The following is a 17,311-nucleotide window of genomic DNA, read 5'->3' on the forward strand; positions in this document are numbered from 1 at the left end:
GCGTTTTTCCTGTTACGACATCAACGGCCATAGGTCAGTATGATCCAATCAAAATTGCACTTTCCGCCAACTGCCGCCCAAACAGGAAATGAACAGTGAAAAAGCGAGAATATGTATTTACTTTTATCGGCGAGCCAGATGCAATCATCAAAAGAGCCATATATGGCTGGCGAGCCATAGGTTCCCGACCAATTAGCCAGGAAATAACTTGTGAAGAGAGAAATACTGTCATTAAACCTTTTGAGTTTTTACCACAAATGTGTGGATTCGTGATATGGGGTCAGAAGTCGCTATTCCACACCGCAGAGAAGAGAACCCTTGTTAATGAATTCCCTTATTTCTTGAAAAGTTGGTCTTAAACATGTAAATCTACAACCAAATCCATTTCTTCTTCTCCTTCAGCTATTGTGGGTTGACAAAACCACAATTAAATCAACACAACAATGTATTTGCTTATGCATCTTGCTGCAGAGTGCTAGCTCTGACCAGTAAGCTGCTGTCACTAGCGGCAAGTGATATTATGATTGACTGGGGACTAGCCAATCATACTTTGCGAAAACTCAAATATTACCCACGCCTGCGAGCAGGCTCTGCCTGTCACCAACTCGAAATTTGATTGGGTAAAGCAACAGAATTTAGTTAAAGCTACAGAGTAATGTCGACAATGCATTTCATGAGACAGGGCCATCAGAACTTTTCGGTCCCGAATCCACCCGACACCAAGCAAACAGTTTCTCTCTCTCCATTGACAGTTCACTCCCATATAAATAACATAACTTTGTCGGCATATTTCCACTTCCGTAATACCAATCGTCTCTGTCCCTCTCTCGCCCCTCACACCGCTGCTCTCCTTATCCACGTCACCTCCCGTATCGGCTATTGTAACTCATTTCTTTTCGGTGTCAATTAAAAATTCATCACTAAAACCCCCTCCTTTCACCACATCATCCAGTCCTCCAGCAGATCCACTGACACCCTGTTAAACTTCATATTGAATTCAAAATACTTCTGTTTACATTCAAAGCCATCCTTGACCTTGCCCCCCTATCTGACCTGCTTCAAATTTCCGTTCCCTCTCGGTCCCTCAGATCCTCATCCGCCCTTCACCTCTACGTGCCCTCTGCCCGTCTCACCACGATGGGATGCAGAGCTTTCAGCCGCTCTGCTCCTAAACTCTGGAATTTACTTCCACCCAACATCCGTAATATTGACTCCCTTCCTACTTTCAAATCCCACCTCAAAACCCATGTGTTTAAAATTGCATTCATGGTCTAGTTTAATCAGCTATTGTATTATTTATCATTTTATTTATGGTTTTATTGTTCTGCGTATTGTTCTTTTAATTGTAAAGCACAGGTGTCAAAGTCAAGGCCCGCGGGCCAAATCCGGCCCCCCAGATCATTTTTTTCGGCCCGCGAAAGCAAATCAAACTTGTTAAATTCCATGTATTGCTAAAATCTGAGCCAAAATTTCATATTTTTGGATGTCAACCACAATAAAAGTCATTATTCTTGACTTCAGATTTGAAAATGAGTTCTTCATTAGTTTGCTGTGCGCTCTATATGTAATATTTGAAGGGATTTAAACATTCTAATGGGTTCCCCAAATTCATAACGGCCCTCGCGAGGAAACCATAACTACAATGTGGCCCGCGGCAAAAAATGACTTTGACACCCCTGTTGTAAAGTGTCCTTGAGTGTTCAGAAAGGCGCTTGTAAATTAAATGTATTGTTATTATTATTATTATTATAGAACTGATTGTGAACGTGTCCATTTAGAAATCTGACCCTGGTAACAAAGATGGCTGAAATGTGATTGGTTAAATGCTAAACTACGAAAACACACATATGGAAGCAGCACAACAGGGGAAAAGCAATGACAGGAATCTGAAAGACAATTTGGAATTATTTTATAAGAATTCATGAACAAAATATAATTATCATGTAATAGTCAGTCTGTGATGCAAATATTTTTAGGCCAGCAGAGAAGGCCTTGATGGGCCACGACTGCATAAATAATAACTTGATATTGAGAACGCGTGTCGCAGGCCTTGTCAAATGTTATTTGGACGACATCCTATGCTCATAGTACAGACACACCTTCTTCATGGGCCTATTTGCCACCTCCAATATGGTGGACGTGCTTCCGTATGCCAGGACGCGTCAAAACGGGTTCCCATTTGAATTTAACGTCAAGGGAGAGTGACGCGCGCGTTTGTGCTGCAACGTGACGTGACGTTTTTTCCGGCGCGGTCGACTGCAGCAGGCGGCGGGGGCGTGGCCAGCGCCGCGCGAACGTGCACTTGTCATTATAGCAGAGCTACTCGGGGGTGTGCGGGGGCTTGGGGGCGAAGGCTGACTGAGGGAAGCTGCGGCATCCGACGGAGGAGGACAAGCGTCGAGCGAGCGAGAGACGAGCGTTTGTGATGTAGACACCTTGCCTGTCTTCCCCCCCGTCCCGTCCTGTCCTTCTTGACCCCCCGGCCACCGTCTCCACCATGCCGGCGGGGATGAAGCCGCTCGAGAAGTTCCTCAAGAAGCAGACGAGCGCGCTCAGCCGAGCCGGAGGAGGAGGAGGAGGACCGGGAGCCGGACCGGGAGGCGGCGGAGGAGGACCGGACAAGGCCGGCGGCGGCATCGCCGCGGCACGTCGGAGGGCCAGTTTGTCCCGCGTCGTCCCCTTCTTCAGGGAGCCCTCCCCGGAGGGGGGGCAACACCGCGAGGTCTTCAGGTAGGCGGGCGAGGGCGTGCGTGAGAGCGTGCATGCGCGTGGTGCTGTTTGAAGGAGAAAGTGGGGGAGGGAATGGTGCGGGGGACGCGGTCGTTACGTAACGCATGGAGCACAATGACATCACGAACATCCTTCGGCTCAAGCAACCTGCTGATCCACTTTTGAAATGCTTGCGTTGACACGATGGAAGAAGAAATTCATGGTGCCTTTCCTAAAGCAGAATGCTTGCTGACGAAATCACGCCGCGTCCCCCCCCCAAAAAAAAAAAAAACAACATTCGGTTCTTTCAAACTAGCAATTTGAATTGATGCGATTGTGACGAGCATTACTGTAGTGCACCTTTATGAAATGAAATCAACGTCCATGTTCCAATTCAGTCCATTGACTGACATTTTGTCAGTTCTGTACAAGACTAACTCATGCACGTTTGTGGGTGTTCATTCACGTACAAATATCAGATACAGTGATACATTGGCTTACGAACTTAATTGGTTCCCGGACAGTGTGTAAGGCAAAAAGTGTGTATCCCCAAAATTAATTTCCCATACGAAACCATTAAAATGAGAATAATCCGTTACCAGGTCCCCATAAAACATAATTTTCTACTTTCTAATTTTCTGAGTCTTAAAACTACACAAAATATACCTTGTTTTATGTATAATAAATGTGCTATGGTATTATAATTAAAGAAATAAACTGTACTGCATAATAAAGTGGTTTTATTTACCTTTGTGATGGTCGTTGATGGCTTGATGGAATGGAGTGGCCAGTTTCATCAGCATTAAAAACTTGATGAGGAACAGAGGCTTCTTTCACCATCTTGAGGAATGATCCCTTGTAGGTGCTTTCTCTGCGATAATTTGACCTAGTTCCTCATCAATTGTGTTCTGTTTAGCTGGCATCGCTAAACTTGCTTGAAGCTTGATAGCTTTTTGTATCAAGTGGACAGATGGCTGGGGCGGATTATTTGCGGAGCTTGATTGATGGGAATTTTAACCTTGTAGTCTACACTCCCACACCACCTCCCCTCACTGCTGCGTTCTTGACCAATCACGTGGCTTTAACCGAAGACTGGGGGCAGGTAATAGAGGACAAAAAAATGCCAGGCACCATTTTGTTTTTTGGAGAATGGGCTCGTTCGCGAACGACACATCACTCATTGTGGCAGCTCCGTGTGTATCCCGAAAAATAGTTCGTATGCCAAGGTAACTCTGTAACCCCTAGCCCCTCACTGATGCGTTCTTGACCAATCACGTAGCTTTAACCAATGACGGAGGCCGGGAAATAGAGGACCAAAACAAGCCGTGTCATGATCTGGTTGGCGACCAATGGGTGGCGCTGTCGGCCCTGCCTGCACCTGCACAGGTGCTGGTCGTTTCCAATCAGTGACACTCAAAAGGACCCCCGGCACGACTATTCGGTGTCGGATAATTGTTGAATGTCATTGTTGAACGCATTGTATTCTGTTGTATGCTGTTGTATGCATTGTGTGCAGTGCATGTGTTTGTTTAACCGTGGCGGACTTTTAATCTTGGTTTTCTTTTGATACTTTGTATTTTTTCTGCTCAGATGATTTTGATGTTTTAGATTTTGTTCCTGTTGACTTTATTTTAATACAATCTATCAAACACAACCTCCTGCTCCCTCCTGCCTGCTTTTTTGGGATCCGCACCCGCCAACACCACCATGCAAACTGTGACAAGCCGCCTGCCATTTTCTTTAAGTAGAACGGGTTCGTTCGCGAACAACACATCGCTCATTGTGGCAGCTCTGTGTGTATCCCGAAAAATAGTTCGTATGCCAAGGTAAAATGTTAAATTTAACGTTCGTAAACCGAAAAGTTCGTAAGCTGAGGGTTTCGTTAACCGAGGTATCACTGTAGATCAATAATACGCTTATCAGTCTCACCTCTATCTGTATTAGATTTCAATTTTGACAAATTTTGTGTCAGACTTTATTTTGGTAAGTCATGTTTTGCAAGGAACTCTTTTCCCGCAAACCTCACGTTTAAACTATCCAAACGTAATGACAAAACTATCCGCACTGAACGGACAAATGTACTTACTCGCAGACAACGTTGATACAGTGCAATTTGTTGCGATTAGCTGACTTTTGACCCTTGTACCCTGCCTTCTACCCCAGCCCCGACAGCGAGGATGCGCCACCCTGGCCGCCGGCTGGCGCCTCGCTCAACGGAACAGCCGGTGGCGACGCGCGCAGTCCGTCCTTATCCGGCGACGAGCAGAGCTCCGAAGCTAGCCCAGCGGCTGACAGCGGCAACGTCGCCGTTCACGCCGACACTCCCCAAAACCTGATGCTCGCCGTGCTGGACAGCGTAGCGGGAAAACGCTTCGTGAATTGCACAGGTGACAAACGCACAACAAATGAATGAATAAGTAGCTTTCAAATCTGAAGTCAATAATAATGACTGTTATTGTGGTTTACATGGGACAATTTGAAATTTTGGTTCGGACTTTAGCAAATATAATGGCACTTGACATGCTTGATTTGTTTCATGGGCTGAATGGGCCTTCACTTTGACACCTGTGGCTTAAAATGTAATTTCATGCCACTACATGGCATGAATGAGAAGCTTTGTCTAAATGAAAATCATCAACTCACTTCTGCATCACGATGCTACCAGAGTAATTTCACCACCCCTCGTCATGTCAACCTCCATTTTTTTGTGGTGGCATTGCATCCCTGATTTTTAAATGACACTTATCCAATTTAACTCATTCACTGCAAGACATGTGCAAAAGTGTGTCCACTCCAGTGCCAGGGTTTTTTTTCATTTTCATTCAAATTGCAGGACCCACAGAATATTGGGTTTTAGGACTCCATAAACATTCAATCCAGCGTTCGAAACCTTACACTCTCTTGTTTCATCAGAAAAAAACAGTTAATTCCTAATTATTTGGGTCTGGAGTTATATGAGCTTGAAATGAAGGCGGCTGTCCAAAATACAATGATATACATACATATTGGTTCATATAGCGCTTTAACAACAGCTGAAGCTGGAACAAACCACTAACAGAAAAAAAGGGAAATGATGCCCCCTTGTGGAAAATAAAAACATTGCCAGAAGCCTTGGCCAGCGCTTTATCGGCACCCACGCATGAGAAAAACAAAATACGAACACATTCGGGAATGGCGCTCTACGTCATATTTTCAATTTCTGAATACATTCGTGAAAGGCAGTGAATGAGTTATATAAGGATGTGTTTGACTATACTTTAGACATTTTGCCGCGATTCGTTTTTGACTTCCAAATCAACAAGCGCATGCAACAGAATGTCCAAAGTTTAGGATTAATAAGACTGCAAAGACAAGTGACTTTTTACAGCTGCATTCAAGTAAACATGGTTAGCGAGCATCGGCTAGCTTACAACCAATTGATTGGTTCACTACTGAACCCCGCCAGAATGCTACAAAAACGCCCCAGAATATTTTTCAAAACGACAACTAACACAGTCACTCTTCACAGGAATTAATATCTGAAAGAGAAGTCGGCAGTCAGTCAGTCAGTCAGTCGGCTAACCCAAAAAACTTGTTGAGACGTGTGCGCTTACATAATCACTGCACTTAGACGGAGAAATGTGTTGTGCTTGTAAAGGAATGCGAGCGTCCAAGATGGTTAATGAGTGGGAGTGTGTGTGTGGTTGTTTTCTAACATGCCGACTGGATGTCCTCCTAGTGTCTGGTTGTATGACTAAAATGTAAACGCTTTACGCACTTCGTTCAATCATCATGGCAATCAATTGGCTTCAAGTAACCGTCACGCGATGTGCCCAAACGCACATCACGCAGACGCACAAGCACGCAGAGAGCGGTCATGTCATTTTCTCTGCATCCTCTTGCTGTCTCCATGGTAACCATTTGCCGGGGGGGGGGGGGGGGGGTAGTAATGGGGGACGGCTCTAGTATGACACACCAACTGCAGCACGTTTGGACAGTTTTTTGGGACACATTTTGAATATTAATTTTGTCTGAAAATGTTTCGGCGAGTGTGTCCGTGGATGCGCGTTTCCTTACCCAAAGCATCATAAATGTCATGTCATTCATAATACAGTGATCCCTCACGACTTTGCGGTTCACTTATCGCGGCTTCAGTGCATCGCGGATTTTTTTTCAGTGGAAAACTTTTTTTTTACATTTTATTAATGGCATGCAAATGTACAAATAGCTAGCTCATGCTAGTCTAGCTAGCTCATGGAGCAGAATGCTCCATGAGCCAGTCTCTATTCTCCAAAAAAATAAAGACAAAAAAAAGAGAGTGCCAACAACTACCGATGACAATGTTCTTCTCTCGGAGAAAAACTCCTTCAGTAAAAAAAGAGGCTACAGCGCAGCGGAGTCAGGACGAATTGATGAATATTAAAAAAGAGGTTTTATTTTTTGTTTCATTCTGCAGCATGTCCAGTTTTGCATTGTAAAAAAAAAAAAAAAAAAGCTGACTACATTGTACTTCGTGGATTTCACCTATTTTTGGAATGTACCTCGGAGGGTTAAACGAGGGTTCACTGTAATTTGGGAAACATGTTTGTGGGAGTATTACAAAATAAAATAAAGTATTTTATTCAAATGGTGCGGCACCTTGAGATATGAGCTCCACTTAGCTCAGGTGCAAAAATGGCGCTGACATGCAAATGGTCAGCATGGGGATCTGCAGTTTGAGAAACAATGCCTAATTGAACACAAAGGTTGTGCCAAATAATGAACCCATAATATAAGACGGTATAATTTCCATAAATTTAACGTTCGTAAACCAAAAAGTTCGTAAGGCACGGTGCTTCTAAACCGAGGCCTCACTGTACGAAGCTGTAGCATCCATTGACGAAAAGATTGTCTCACATCCCCTCTCCAACGTAAATCCACTTCAATTCCAAGCCGCAACTATATCTCGATCGATAGATTGATTGATCAATGTGCTATTGTTTTGTTTTTTTCCCCAAATGTAATGATTTTCTCGGTGCCCTTAGAGACATTTCTGGATGACTTCATGTTGACTCATCCCATCTTCCTGACGGCCGACGCCTTCCAGCAAGTTCTCCTGCAGCAGTATCCTGCACACACGCCCTCACACGAGGCGCCGACCCGACACGCATCGCGACACGTCTGAACGTCCACCGAGGAATTTTGTTGTGGCTTTCTGCTTTCCTTGACATCATGCTTAGGTTCTGTCTGCGTGCTGGGGATGGGCCGGGAGCGGAGGAGGAGGAGCTAGCAGAGGGTGGCGGGGGTCAACCGTATGGGGAGACGGAGCTGGCGCCAGATGGCGTTCGTAGGAAGCGGGCTGTGCTTAGCGTAGCGTTTCGCTACCTCGACACGTACCGAGAACTACTGCAGGAGGAGGGAGACAAGTTCCCCAAGGTGACCACACAACTACACAACTACTACACACCTTGACCAACAATCAATGACCATAATTGTTATTGTGGGTGCAGGAGTTGTACGTTTGTGCGCTTCAGGAGCTGAGTACACATCCTGACCTGGTTGACGATGTTGTCAAACTGGAACGTTGGACGCAAATCTTACGCTGCTCGTATGTGGTCACGCACAGACACACATAAAGGCACGCAGAGATGAGGTGTGATGTTTTTGTGTGTGTGTGTGTGTGTGTGTGTGTGTGTGTGTGTGTGTGTGTGTGTGTGTGTGTGTGTGTGTGTGTGTGTGTGTGTGTGTGTGTGTGTGTGTGTGTGTGTGTGTGTGTGTGTGTGTGTGTGCGTCCAGTTGCAGTGAGCAGAAGGAAAGCCGGACGAAGCAGGTGCGACCGCTCTTCCGCCATTTCCGGAGAATCGATGCCTGCCTCCAGCCCAGGGAGGCATTCAGGGGCTCTGATGAGAGTACGACATTGCGCCGCTTGTCCGTGGTGCGGAGGGTTGGGACATATGTTGGTTTGCGTTAAGGCAACTAGCATCTCTGTGCGATTACACAAAGCATTAAAGACGGAGGATAACAACAAAGCCGCATAAAAAAAGATCTATGGCATCCATTCTCCTTAACTCATTCACTGCCAGACGATGTGCAAAAATGTGTCCACTCCAGTGCCAGGGTTTTTGTCATTGTCACTTGATTCCAGAACTCACATCATATTGAATTTTAGGACTACATAAACATTCTTTTTTTTTGTCCATTCTTTCCTTCCCTCTTCCTTCCATAACTTTGCTGCTGTGTTACTTCCGGGGAGAGTGAACGCTGGCGTGAATGTCTGCCGCTGCTCACCCACACACAAAAAAAAAATCCAGTGACTGAAAGTGTCCTTGAGAGTTTTCAAAGGCGCTTAGAAATTAAATGTAGTATTATTATTCGACTCTTTTGTTTCATAATAAAATAGTTAATTCCTAAGTTGTGTGGGTCTGGAGTTATAAGATCTTGAAATCAGGGTGGCTCTCCAAAATACAATGCAACACATCCATATTGGTTTATATAGTGCTTTATAATAATAATACATTAACAGCTGAAGCTGGAACAAAACGCTAACATGGAAAAAATGGAAATGCTGCCCCCTTGTGGAAAAAGAAAAAAACATTACCAGAGGCCATGGCCAGCGCTTTATCAGCACCCAAGCATGAAAAAACAAAACCCAAACAAATTCGGGAATGGCGCTCTACGTCATATTTTCAATTCCCGAATACATTCGTGAATGGCAGTGAATGAGTTAATAAACTTAATAAACTGAGAGCAGGCCGTCCCTCCCCGCTCACCACTGATGCTTTGAATCCAGTATGCTAATGCGCATGCTAAGCTAATGACCCTTCAGCAGTTTTTTGCAGGGTTTACTCTCCCGACCACTCGTACGTGACCATCCGCAGCCGGCTGTCATGCCGCGTGGACGACATACTGGCGTTGGTGCGTGAGAAGCTGCAGTACAGCGACGAGAGGCCGCTCCTTCCTGGCAAACTCATCCTGGTCGCCGTCACGTCTGCCGGAGGTCGGTCCGCCACGTGCCGCCCAAACGCACTCGCCGGACTAAAAAGTCTGTGTACCCGTAGAGAAAGCGGTGTTCCGGCCAAGCGATGAAGCCGTTTTCACCACACTGGGGGTCAACACGCATTTGTTTACTTGCCAACCCTCCGAGCTCGACTCCCTGGTCAGTAGACGTTATTATTTTACACCTAAAAATATATAACTGAGCATTCTGATTCAGACTTGATCTTAATTTTACCCCCTGAGGCTTTCTCCTAAGTTTTGTGACTGCTTTATTTATTTTTTTATTTATATGATAGCTGTCTATGCTAAGCGCTTTGTTCCAGCGTCAGGTGTTGTTAAAGCGCTATATAAACCAATATGTGTATATATTGCATAATATTATGTGTATATATTGCATTTTAAGCTCCTCTAACTTCAGGCCCATATAATTTAGGAATAACTTTTTTTCTGATGAAAGAAGAGAGTGTAAGGTTTCTTACGCTGCATTGAATGTTTATGTAGTCCTAAAACTCAATATTCTGTGGGTCCTGGAATTCGAGTGACAATGACAAAAACTGGCACTGTATTCTCTCTGTATTGTATTGTATTCATAACGGTGGCTGTGAATGTTTGCCTTTAAAAGGCAAGGAAATATTATTTTGGACATCACTCCCTGTCCTGTCCCATCAGCTCCCTCTTCCCGAGGAGATCCACTGGACGCCCGGGGACAGCAAACTTCACGACATGTCGGCCGAGGAAGTGGCCAACCAGTTGGTGGCTTTTGATTGGGAGCTCTTCAGCTGCGTGCATGAGGTCGGTTGCAAAGTACGTCGCGGCACCTTTTCACGTCCTTTGACGTCCAGTTTTACCGCCTCCCCCTCAACCCTGTCCCAGGTGGAGTTTGTGTGTTATGTGTTCCACGGCGAACAGTCCCGCTGGCGCCCTCTCAACCTGGAACTGGTACTGCAGCGCTGCAGCGAGGTGCAACACTGGGTGGCCACCGAGACGCTGCAATGCCACTCGCTGCCCAAACGCATTCAGCTGCTCAGAAAGTTCATCAAGATTGCCGCGCTGTGAGACCAAAACAGCAACGTTGATCTGTCTCCGTCTTTTCATCCATCTATTCGTCCATCAAGCCATCTTTCTGGGCATCCATCTGTCCTTCCGTCTGTCTCTGTCTTCGTCACGCTTTGGCCAAGTCCTGTCATTGACGAGCCCGTGAATAGACTTATCCTGCCCCGTGTGTTTTTCAGTTGCAAACAACAGCAGGACCTACTGTCCTTTCTGGCCGTGCTCCTGGGCTTGGACAACCCGGCGCTCAGCAGACTCAGACTCACCTGGGAGGTAACATGCGTTGATGCAACACATGTACACGCATGACACATACTATTTTCAAAGGATTCCTAGATCTTTGTTTCAACAGCATTCGCAGCACTTAATTTTTAACAACATGTGGTGAGAGCGACACCGACATAGAAGACAAACAAAACAAATCCAATCATTTTTTTTACAAATTAACAAGCTTCACGGCTCATGTGATGATATATATCACTAATCATGCCCACAGATGATTTTTGTAGGTGTAAAAAGTAATACAATACATTCTAATTTATATAGCGCTTTCACAACAGAGAGTCATTCATTCTCCAGCACTTTCCGTACCCTCTTTGTGACATGAAGCGGTTCGAGATGAAAGACGAGAGGATCAATGTGTCCTTTTCAGCAGTGGATCATAGTACAAGCCCCAAAAAAACAATAGAAGATGAAAGAGGATGCCACATTTATCTTCAGCAAAAACTAGGCTGAGCTGTATACTGTACTTCCTGTTTTCAAGATTCTTCAGTCAAATTAACATAAGGTCAAACAAAATAGTGCCACATTATCTAATGGCAGAGGGTGGAATTGCACTCAAAATTAACTCATTCACTGCCATCCCCGAATGTATTCGTAAATTGAAAATATGACACGGAGCGCCATTTCCAAATGTTTTCTTGCTGCGGTGCCGATAAAGTGCTGGCCAGACCTCTGGCAATGTCTTTTTCCCTTTCACAAGGGGGTAGCAATCCCCTTTTTCCATGTTAGCGCTTTGCTCCAGCTTCAGTTGTTGTTAAAGCGCTATATAAACCAATATGTATGCATTGCATTGTATTTTGTACATCCGCCCCCATTTCAAGCTCATATAACTCATACCCATACAATTTAGGAATTCACTACTTTTTTCTGATTTAAGTAGAGAGTCCAAGGTTTCTTATGCTGCTTTGATTGTTTATTTGGTCCTAAAACTCAATATTCTGTGGATCCTGGAATTTGAGTGAAAATGACAAAAACCCTGGCACTGGAATGGACACGTTTTTGCATGTCTGGCAGTGAATGAGTTAACAAACTTCACCACTCATCTGATGATATCAATAATCATGCCCACAGATAGTGTAAAAAGTATGATGAGAGAGGGGTCATATTTGGTTATCTTTCACAAAAATTAGGCTGAGCTCTTTCTTTGCTGTACTTCCTGTTTACACAAAGTCAATCAAAATAGTTTCCCACCATCTAATGGCCGAGGGTGGAATTGCACTCAAAATTAACAAAGCAGAACATTTCCCAACCTAAAATTTGCAAAAGAGCAGGATGGCAAAACTGGAACTGGTAATGAAAAGGCAGAGGGGGCGGGGTTTCACTGTACAGTGTGAACATTTTCTAGTGATGAGTGAAGAAGCATATTAACAGTCATGTTTGGTTTGTCAGGGTCTTCCTGGAAAATTCCGGAAACAGTTTCAACAGTTTGAAAGCATCACGGTAAGAATTTATTAGGGGGGGGGGAGTGCAACACCCCATGTGTCTATTGAATAATACAATTTAGCGATTTTATCACCTCCAGGATCCTTCCCGAAACCACAAATCGTACAGAGACCTGATCACCAGTCTCACGCCACCGCTCATCCCCTTCACGCCTCTCTTGCTCAAAGGCACGTTGGACACCCGCACTGGCACACATGCACGTACCAATTCCAAATAAACTGCTATTTATTTATTTATTATTATTTTTTTTTTTTGCAGATTTGACTTTTCTTCACGAGAGTTGTAAAACCTTTCACGGCCAACTTGTCAACTTTGACAAAATGGTAAGAAGGTGTCCCTCAAGGCTCAATTTTAGGCCCGCTTCCTTTGAACATCAACTCAATTCCGTTTAATTTATAAAGCACACCAAAAAAACACACAACAGTGGCTGAGAACAAAACACTGCACACCGATCCAAACAACACAAAAATTAAAGTAAAAAAAAGGATGAAACCAGGTGCAGTTTTAATGGACAACCAACACCATTTTTTTGTTTCCGAACTGACATCAGAAAAAGGTTTATAGCATCTAAAATACCCAAAACACGCAGGCTGATATTTTTAGTCAAATGCAAAACACCAATAAAAATGTGTTTAAAGTGTCCCAAAACTACTTCAAAATGACCTCTGAGATGCTGAGTTTTAGAAGGTCCCGCCCCCTTATTCGTGACGTCACGTCAGGACGTTTTGCCTTGCTCTAGAATCAAAACAATGGCTTCAGATTCGGAGAAGATGTTTTCTTGTTACACATCCAGTTATGAATATGATTCAAATAGTTCTGAAGAGGAAAGCATAAATGTTTGCAATCAATTAAATAAGTCTTCCCGTATCAATTCGAGCCGTCAGGACTCCAATGTAGTGTCAAGATGGCGCCCAAGCTCCGTTGGAAATGGGCTGAATTGTCTGCTGGGAATTTGTGTCAACTAGTATCAAATAGTAGTCTTGGTGCAACACACAACGATTCACCTTGGCGTTATTTATGTGTTTTCCTTCTAATTTCACCATCAACACAAAGTTTTCAGACCAAACAAAGTACCCAAAATGCATTATGTGTCGCGTTCTTGGTCAAGGGCGTTCCAGACGTGACGTCACGTCGGACATCATCATCAGGCTGAATATTCAGCGCGAATCTTAAAATATAGCGATATGCCGTGGAATCTTTGTAAAATACGTGATTTTACAAATTATGGACACAACTTGTCCGGAGGCGTCCGATGTCCTTTAAGCGGAGTTGAAAGTCAAAGAAAGCATTTGTTCTGTTTACTTCCTGTTTTATGATGTGGAACACCTTTATGCTGCATTTCACATTCATGTAAGGGTCAAAGTGTAGAAATTAAGTTTTGGTTGATTGATTGATTGATTGATTGATTGATTGATTGATTGATTGATTCATTGATTGATTGATTGATTGATTGATACTTTTGTCCAGCACAAAGTGGCTGACATGGTGCGAAGCATCCGCAGATACCGCAGTGGACAACTGGGTAAATGCCCGCACGCATGTACAGACACACGGGTGTACACATGGAGCTAAGAGTATGTTTGTTCCCGCCAATAGTAATGGATACGGAGACGTCACCTTCCCATTTGCAGACCAAAGCCTACGTGAGGCAGCTGCACGTCATCGACAACCAGAACCTGCTTTTCGACTTGTCTTGCAAACTGGAGCCCAGAGACGGCTAAACCCTACTGTCCTCCCCCTACCACGAACACGCGAAGAGGACCCGTTAGGAACCACCACGCAAAGACAAAGAGGAGACATGGTGACTGTCCCCATTTTTCTCACCCTCATTTTCATACTCTCCAGCCAATCGGAACAAACTTGTCACCTTCCTGTCAACATGGAACGTCCATTTTGGCTCTGCCCACACACAGCAAACGACACGTTCAGCTTCCTTTCTTCACCACTTTTCCGTACAGTGATACTTCGGTTTACGAAGCCCTTGGCTTACGAACTTTTCTGTTTACGAACGTTACATTTATGACAATTTTAACTTGGCATACAAACTTTACCTTGGCATACAAACTTTTTTCGTACACGGAGCTGCCTCAATGAGTGATGTGTCGTTCGCGAATGAGCCCGTTCATCTAACAACAAAATGGCAGCCGACTGTTTTTGTCCTCTATTCCCCGCCCCCAGTCTTCGGTTGAAGCTATGTGATTGGTCAAGAACGTAGCAGTGAAGGGGTGTGGTTTAAACATTAAAGAGACAGGCAGACGACAGTGAGAGAGTTTCAACTTTGATAGTTCAATGGCAGAGTGTAGACTGCAAGGTTAAAATATCCCATCAATCAGGCTTCAACAAACAACCCGCACAAGCCATCTGTACACTTGATGCAAAAAGCTCTCAACCCAGCTAAACAGATCACAATTGATGAAGAACGAGATACAATTATTACAGAAAAAGCACCTACAAGGAATCATTCCTCAAGATGGTGAGAGGTTACGTCCCTCATCAAGTGTTTAATGCTGATGAAAGCGGCCACTCCATTCCATCAAGCCATCGACCATCACAAATGTAAATATAACGACTTTATTATACAGTACAGTTTATTTATTTAATTATAATACCATAGCACATTTATTATCCATAAAATAAGGTGTTATTTGTGTAGTTTTAAGGCTTAGAAAATTATAAAGTATAAAATTATGTTTTATGGGGACCTGGGAACGGATTATTCTCATTTTAATGGTTTCCTGTCGGAAATTAATTTTTGGGATAGACATTTCCCGCCTTACACACACTTTCTGGAAACCAATTAAGTTCGTAAGCCAAGGTATCACTGTATTTCATTCCTCGCTTATTTTCTATACTTCCTGCTCCGTTCCAATTCCTTCCCCTCACTTTGTTTACATCCGTTGCTTCCTTTCCTCAGATCTCCACTTACTTTTCTTTCCTTATATGCTTTCTTGGCTAGTGAATCTCATTTGTACTTTTCAGGTTCTTTCCTTTCGTTTGCTTATCACCTTTCTCTCCTCATGTCCTTCGTTCACTTTAATTCCTTTCCTTACTTGCGTTCCTCGTTTCCTTTCCTTGGCTTCCGTGTGACGTGAGCGGACGCCTCCACCCAGGAAAGAAAAAGTTTTCTGGTGAAGCACTTTGATGACCCTCAGGGCTGCGAGGTTTTGTTTACTACTTCTTCTATTGTCGTGCAATGACCTCATTATTATAATTCTTCTTCTTATTATTATTATTATTATTGTCATTATCAGTGGTGTTTTTTAGTTATTGTGCACAATATTTTTGACAAGCAAAGCCTACATTGGTTGACTGATATGTTTAACATAAGCAATGTATTTGGAGTCCCAAAGCGAGGTTTAAACTGGACTTTTTTTTTTGAAGGACTGGCAAGGCACAAAGGTTTCGATTTCCAGGACTGACGAATTGTCCTCCTAACGCTTTTATTAGCAACGTGACAAAATTTCCCCCAAAATGACATTTTAGTAGTCTGAGATGGGCCACATAGATGTAGTTCCGAAAATGTCCACTCGAGGTGGCAACATAGGAAGAGTTACGCAATATGAGAAAAAGTGTGGTTGGATTTGCCACATCAACAAAAATCAGGTGACACCTTACTTACTTTCTTTTGTGGGATTATTTTGCGGCTTCGGGTTGATCAACTGTGTGTCAAACTCAATTGAGTTGAGGGGCCGCATTCATCCCGATTTGATCTCGAGTGGGTCCTGCAGACCAACATTTGTCAACGAATAAGCTAGACATTATGTCTCTTTTGTTATTATCCGTTTGCCAATCGTATGAGCATGTGTGCATTTCTTCTGATCTGATCAATATTTTCACTCATACCTACAATTTAACTCATTCACTGCCATTCTCAAATTTATTCGGGTTTTGTTTTTTCATGCTTGGGTGCCGATAAAGCACTGGCCCTGGCCTCTCACAATGTTTTATTTTTTCCACAAGGGGGCAGCATTGCCTTTTTTTTCATGTTAGCGCTTTGTTCCAGCTTCAGATGTTGTTAAAGCGCTATATAAACCAATATGTATTGCATTGTATTTTGTACAGCTTCCCTCATTTCAAGCTCATATAACTCCAGACCCATATAATTTAGGATTTTTTTTTTCTGATGAAAGAAGAGAGACGATTCTAATGCTGTACTGAATGCTTATGTAGTCCTAAAACTCAATATTCTGTGGGTCCTGGAATTCAAGTGAGAATAACAAAAACCCTGGCACTGGAGATGACACATTTTTATACATCGTCTGGCAGTGAATGAGTTAAGATGAAAATGGATCCAGGTTCTAGATGGACTTTTTTTAATGAAGTCTCTTATGGTGTAGAAACCATCTCAAATGCCCACAGCCATCTCGAAATGTTGCCCCCAGAGATGAAGACAACTTTTAACTTCACGTTGCTACTTTTATCACTCAGGCTGGGACGTTTGTGTAAATAGTTGCGGTGTAAATAGAGGCAGAATCTATTTTACGTAAAAAGCTTCTGGCTCATTTTCCGCTTTGTGTTGATTCGGCATAGCTGCAGGGAGTTAGCTATCCGCGTTAACAGCGAGGGCGGCCATCTCGTTTCGAGACCGCGGCGGGTTAGCTCAGGAGCTAGTCCGCTAGCGAAGCAAACGACAGAACGTTGACGCTTGAATTTGAAAGTGGGATATTTTTCAAACTGGATTCTTTGTAATGTGACTTTTCTGCACTTCAAAATCTTGTCATGTTCCCTCCTGCAGTTGCCAAAATAAAAGCTGATGTCCGACCGTTAATTTTGTCTGCGCTGGCATCTTTCGGAGGAAGTCGCAAGTTGTACATTTTGAACGCTATGACAGTGAGACCTCAACTTACAAACACCTCATCTTACAAACTTTTTG

At 43.7% G+C, this 17,311-nt stretch overlaps 1 protein-coding gene across 2 annotated transcripts; it reads left to right on the plus strand.

Moving 5' to 3' along the window:
* The first annotated feature begins 1,963 nt into the window (after positions 1–1,963).
* Positions 1,964–17,206, plus strand: rapgefl1 (Rap guanine nucleotide exchange factor (GEF)-like 1). 2 transcript variants are annotated; one of them, XM_089018210.1, is made up of 16 exons: positions 1,964–2,730; positions 4,873–5,096; positions 7,713–7,791; positions 7,908–8,103; positions 8,178–8,275; positions 8,464–8,576; positions 9,494–9,664; positions 9,726–9,823; positions 10,333–10,455; positions 10,537–10,715; positions 10,896–10,986; positions 12,385–12,435; positions 12,518–12,605; positions 12,697–12,761; positions 13,906–13,960; positions 14,035–17,206. In XM_089018210.1, exons 1-16 carry the CDS (start codon positions 2,498–2,500, stop codon positions 14,157–14,159), a joined length of 1,989 nt encoding a protein of 662 aa, XP_088874336.1. In that variant the 5' UTR covers positions 1,964–2,497; the 3' UTR covers positions 14,160–17,206. The 2 variants fall into 2 exon arrangements, with proteins under 2 accessions (XP_088874336.1, XP_088874337.1); XM_089018211.1 differs by having other exon boundaries at positions 1,966–2,730; positions 9,497–9,664.
* Positions 17,207–17,311: the final 105 nt, after the last annotated feature.

This window comes from Hippocampus bargibanti, linkage group LG17 (assembly GCF_051943395.1).
Source record: "Hippocampus bargibanti isolate YZ-2025 linkage group LG17, ASM5194339v1, whole genome shotgun sequence".
Classification (NCBI taxonomy): domain Eukaryota; kingdom Metazoa; phylum Chordata; class Actinopteri; order Syngnathiformes; family Syngnathidae; genus Hippocampus; species Hippocampus bargibanti.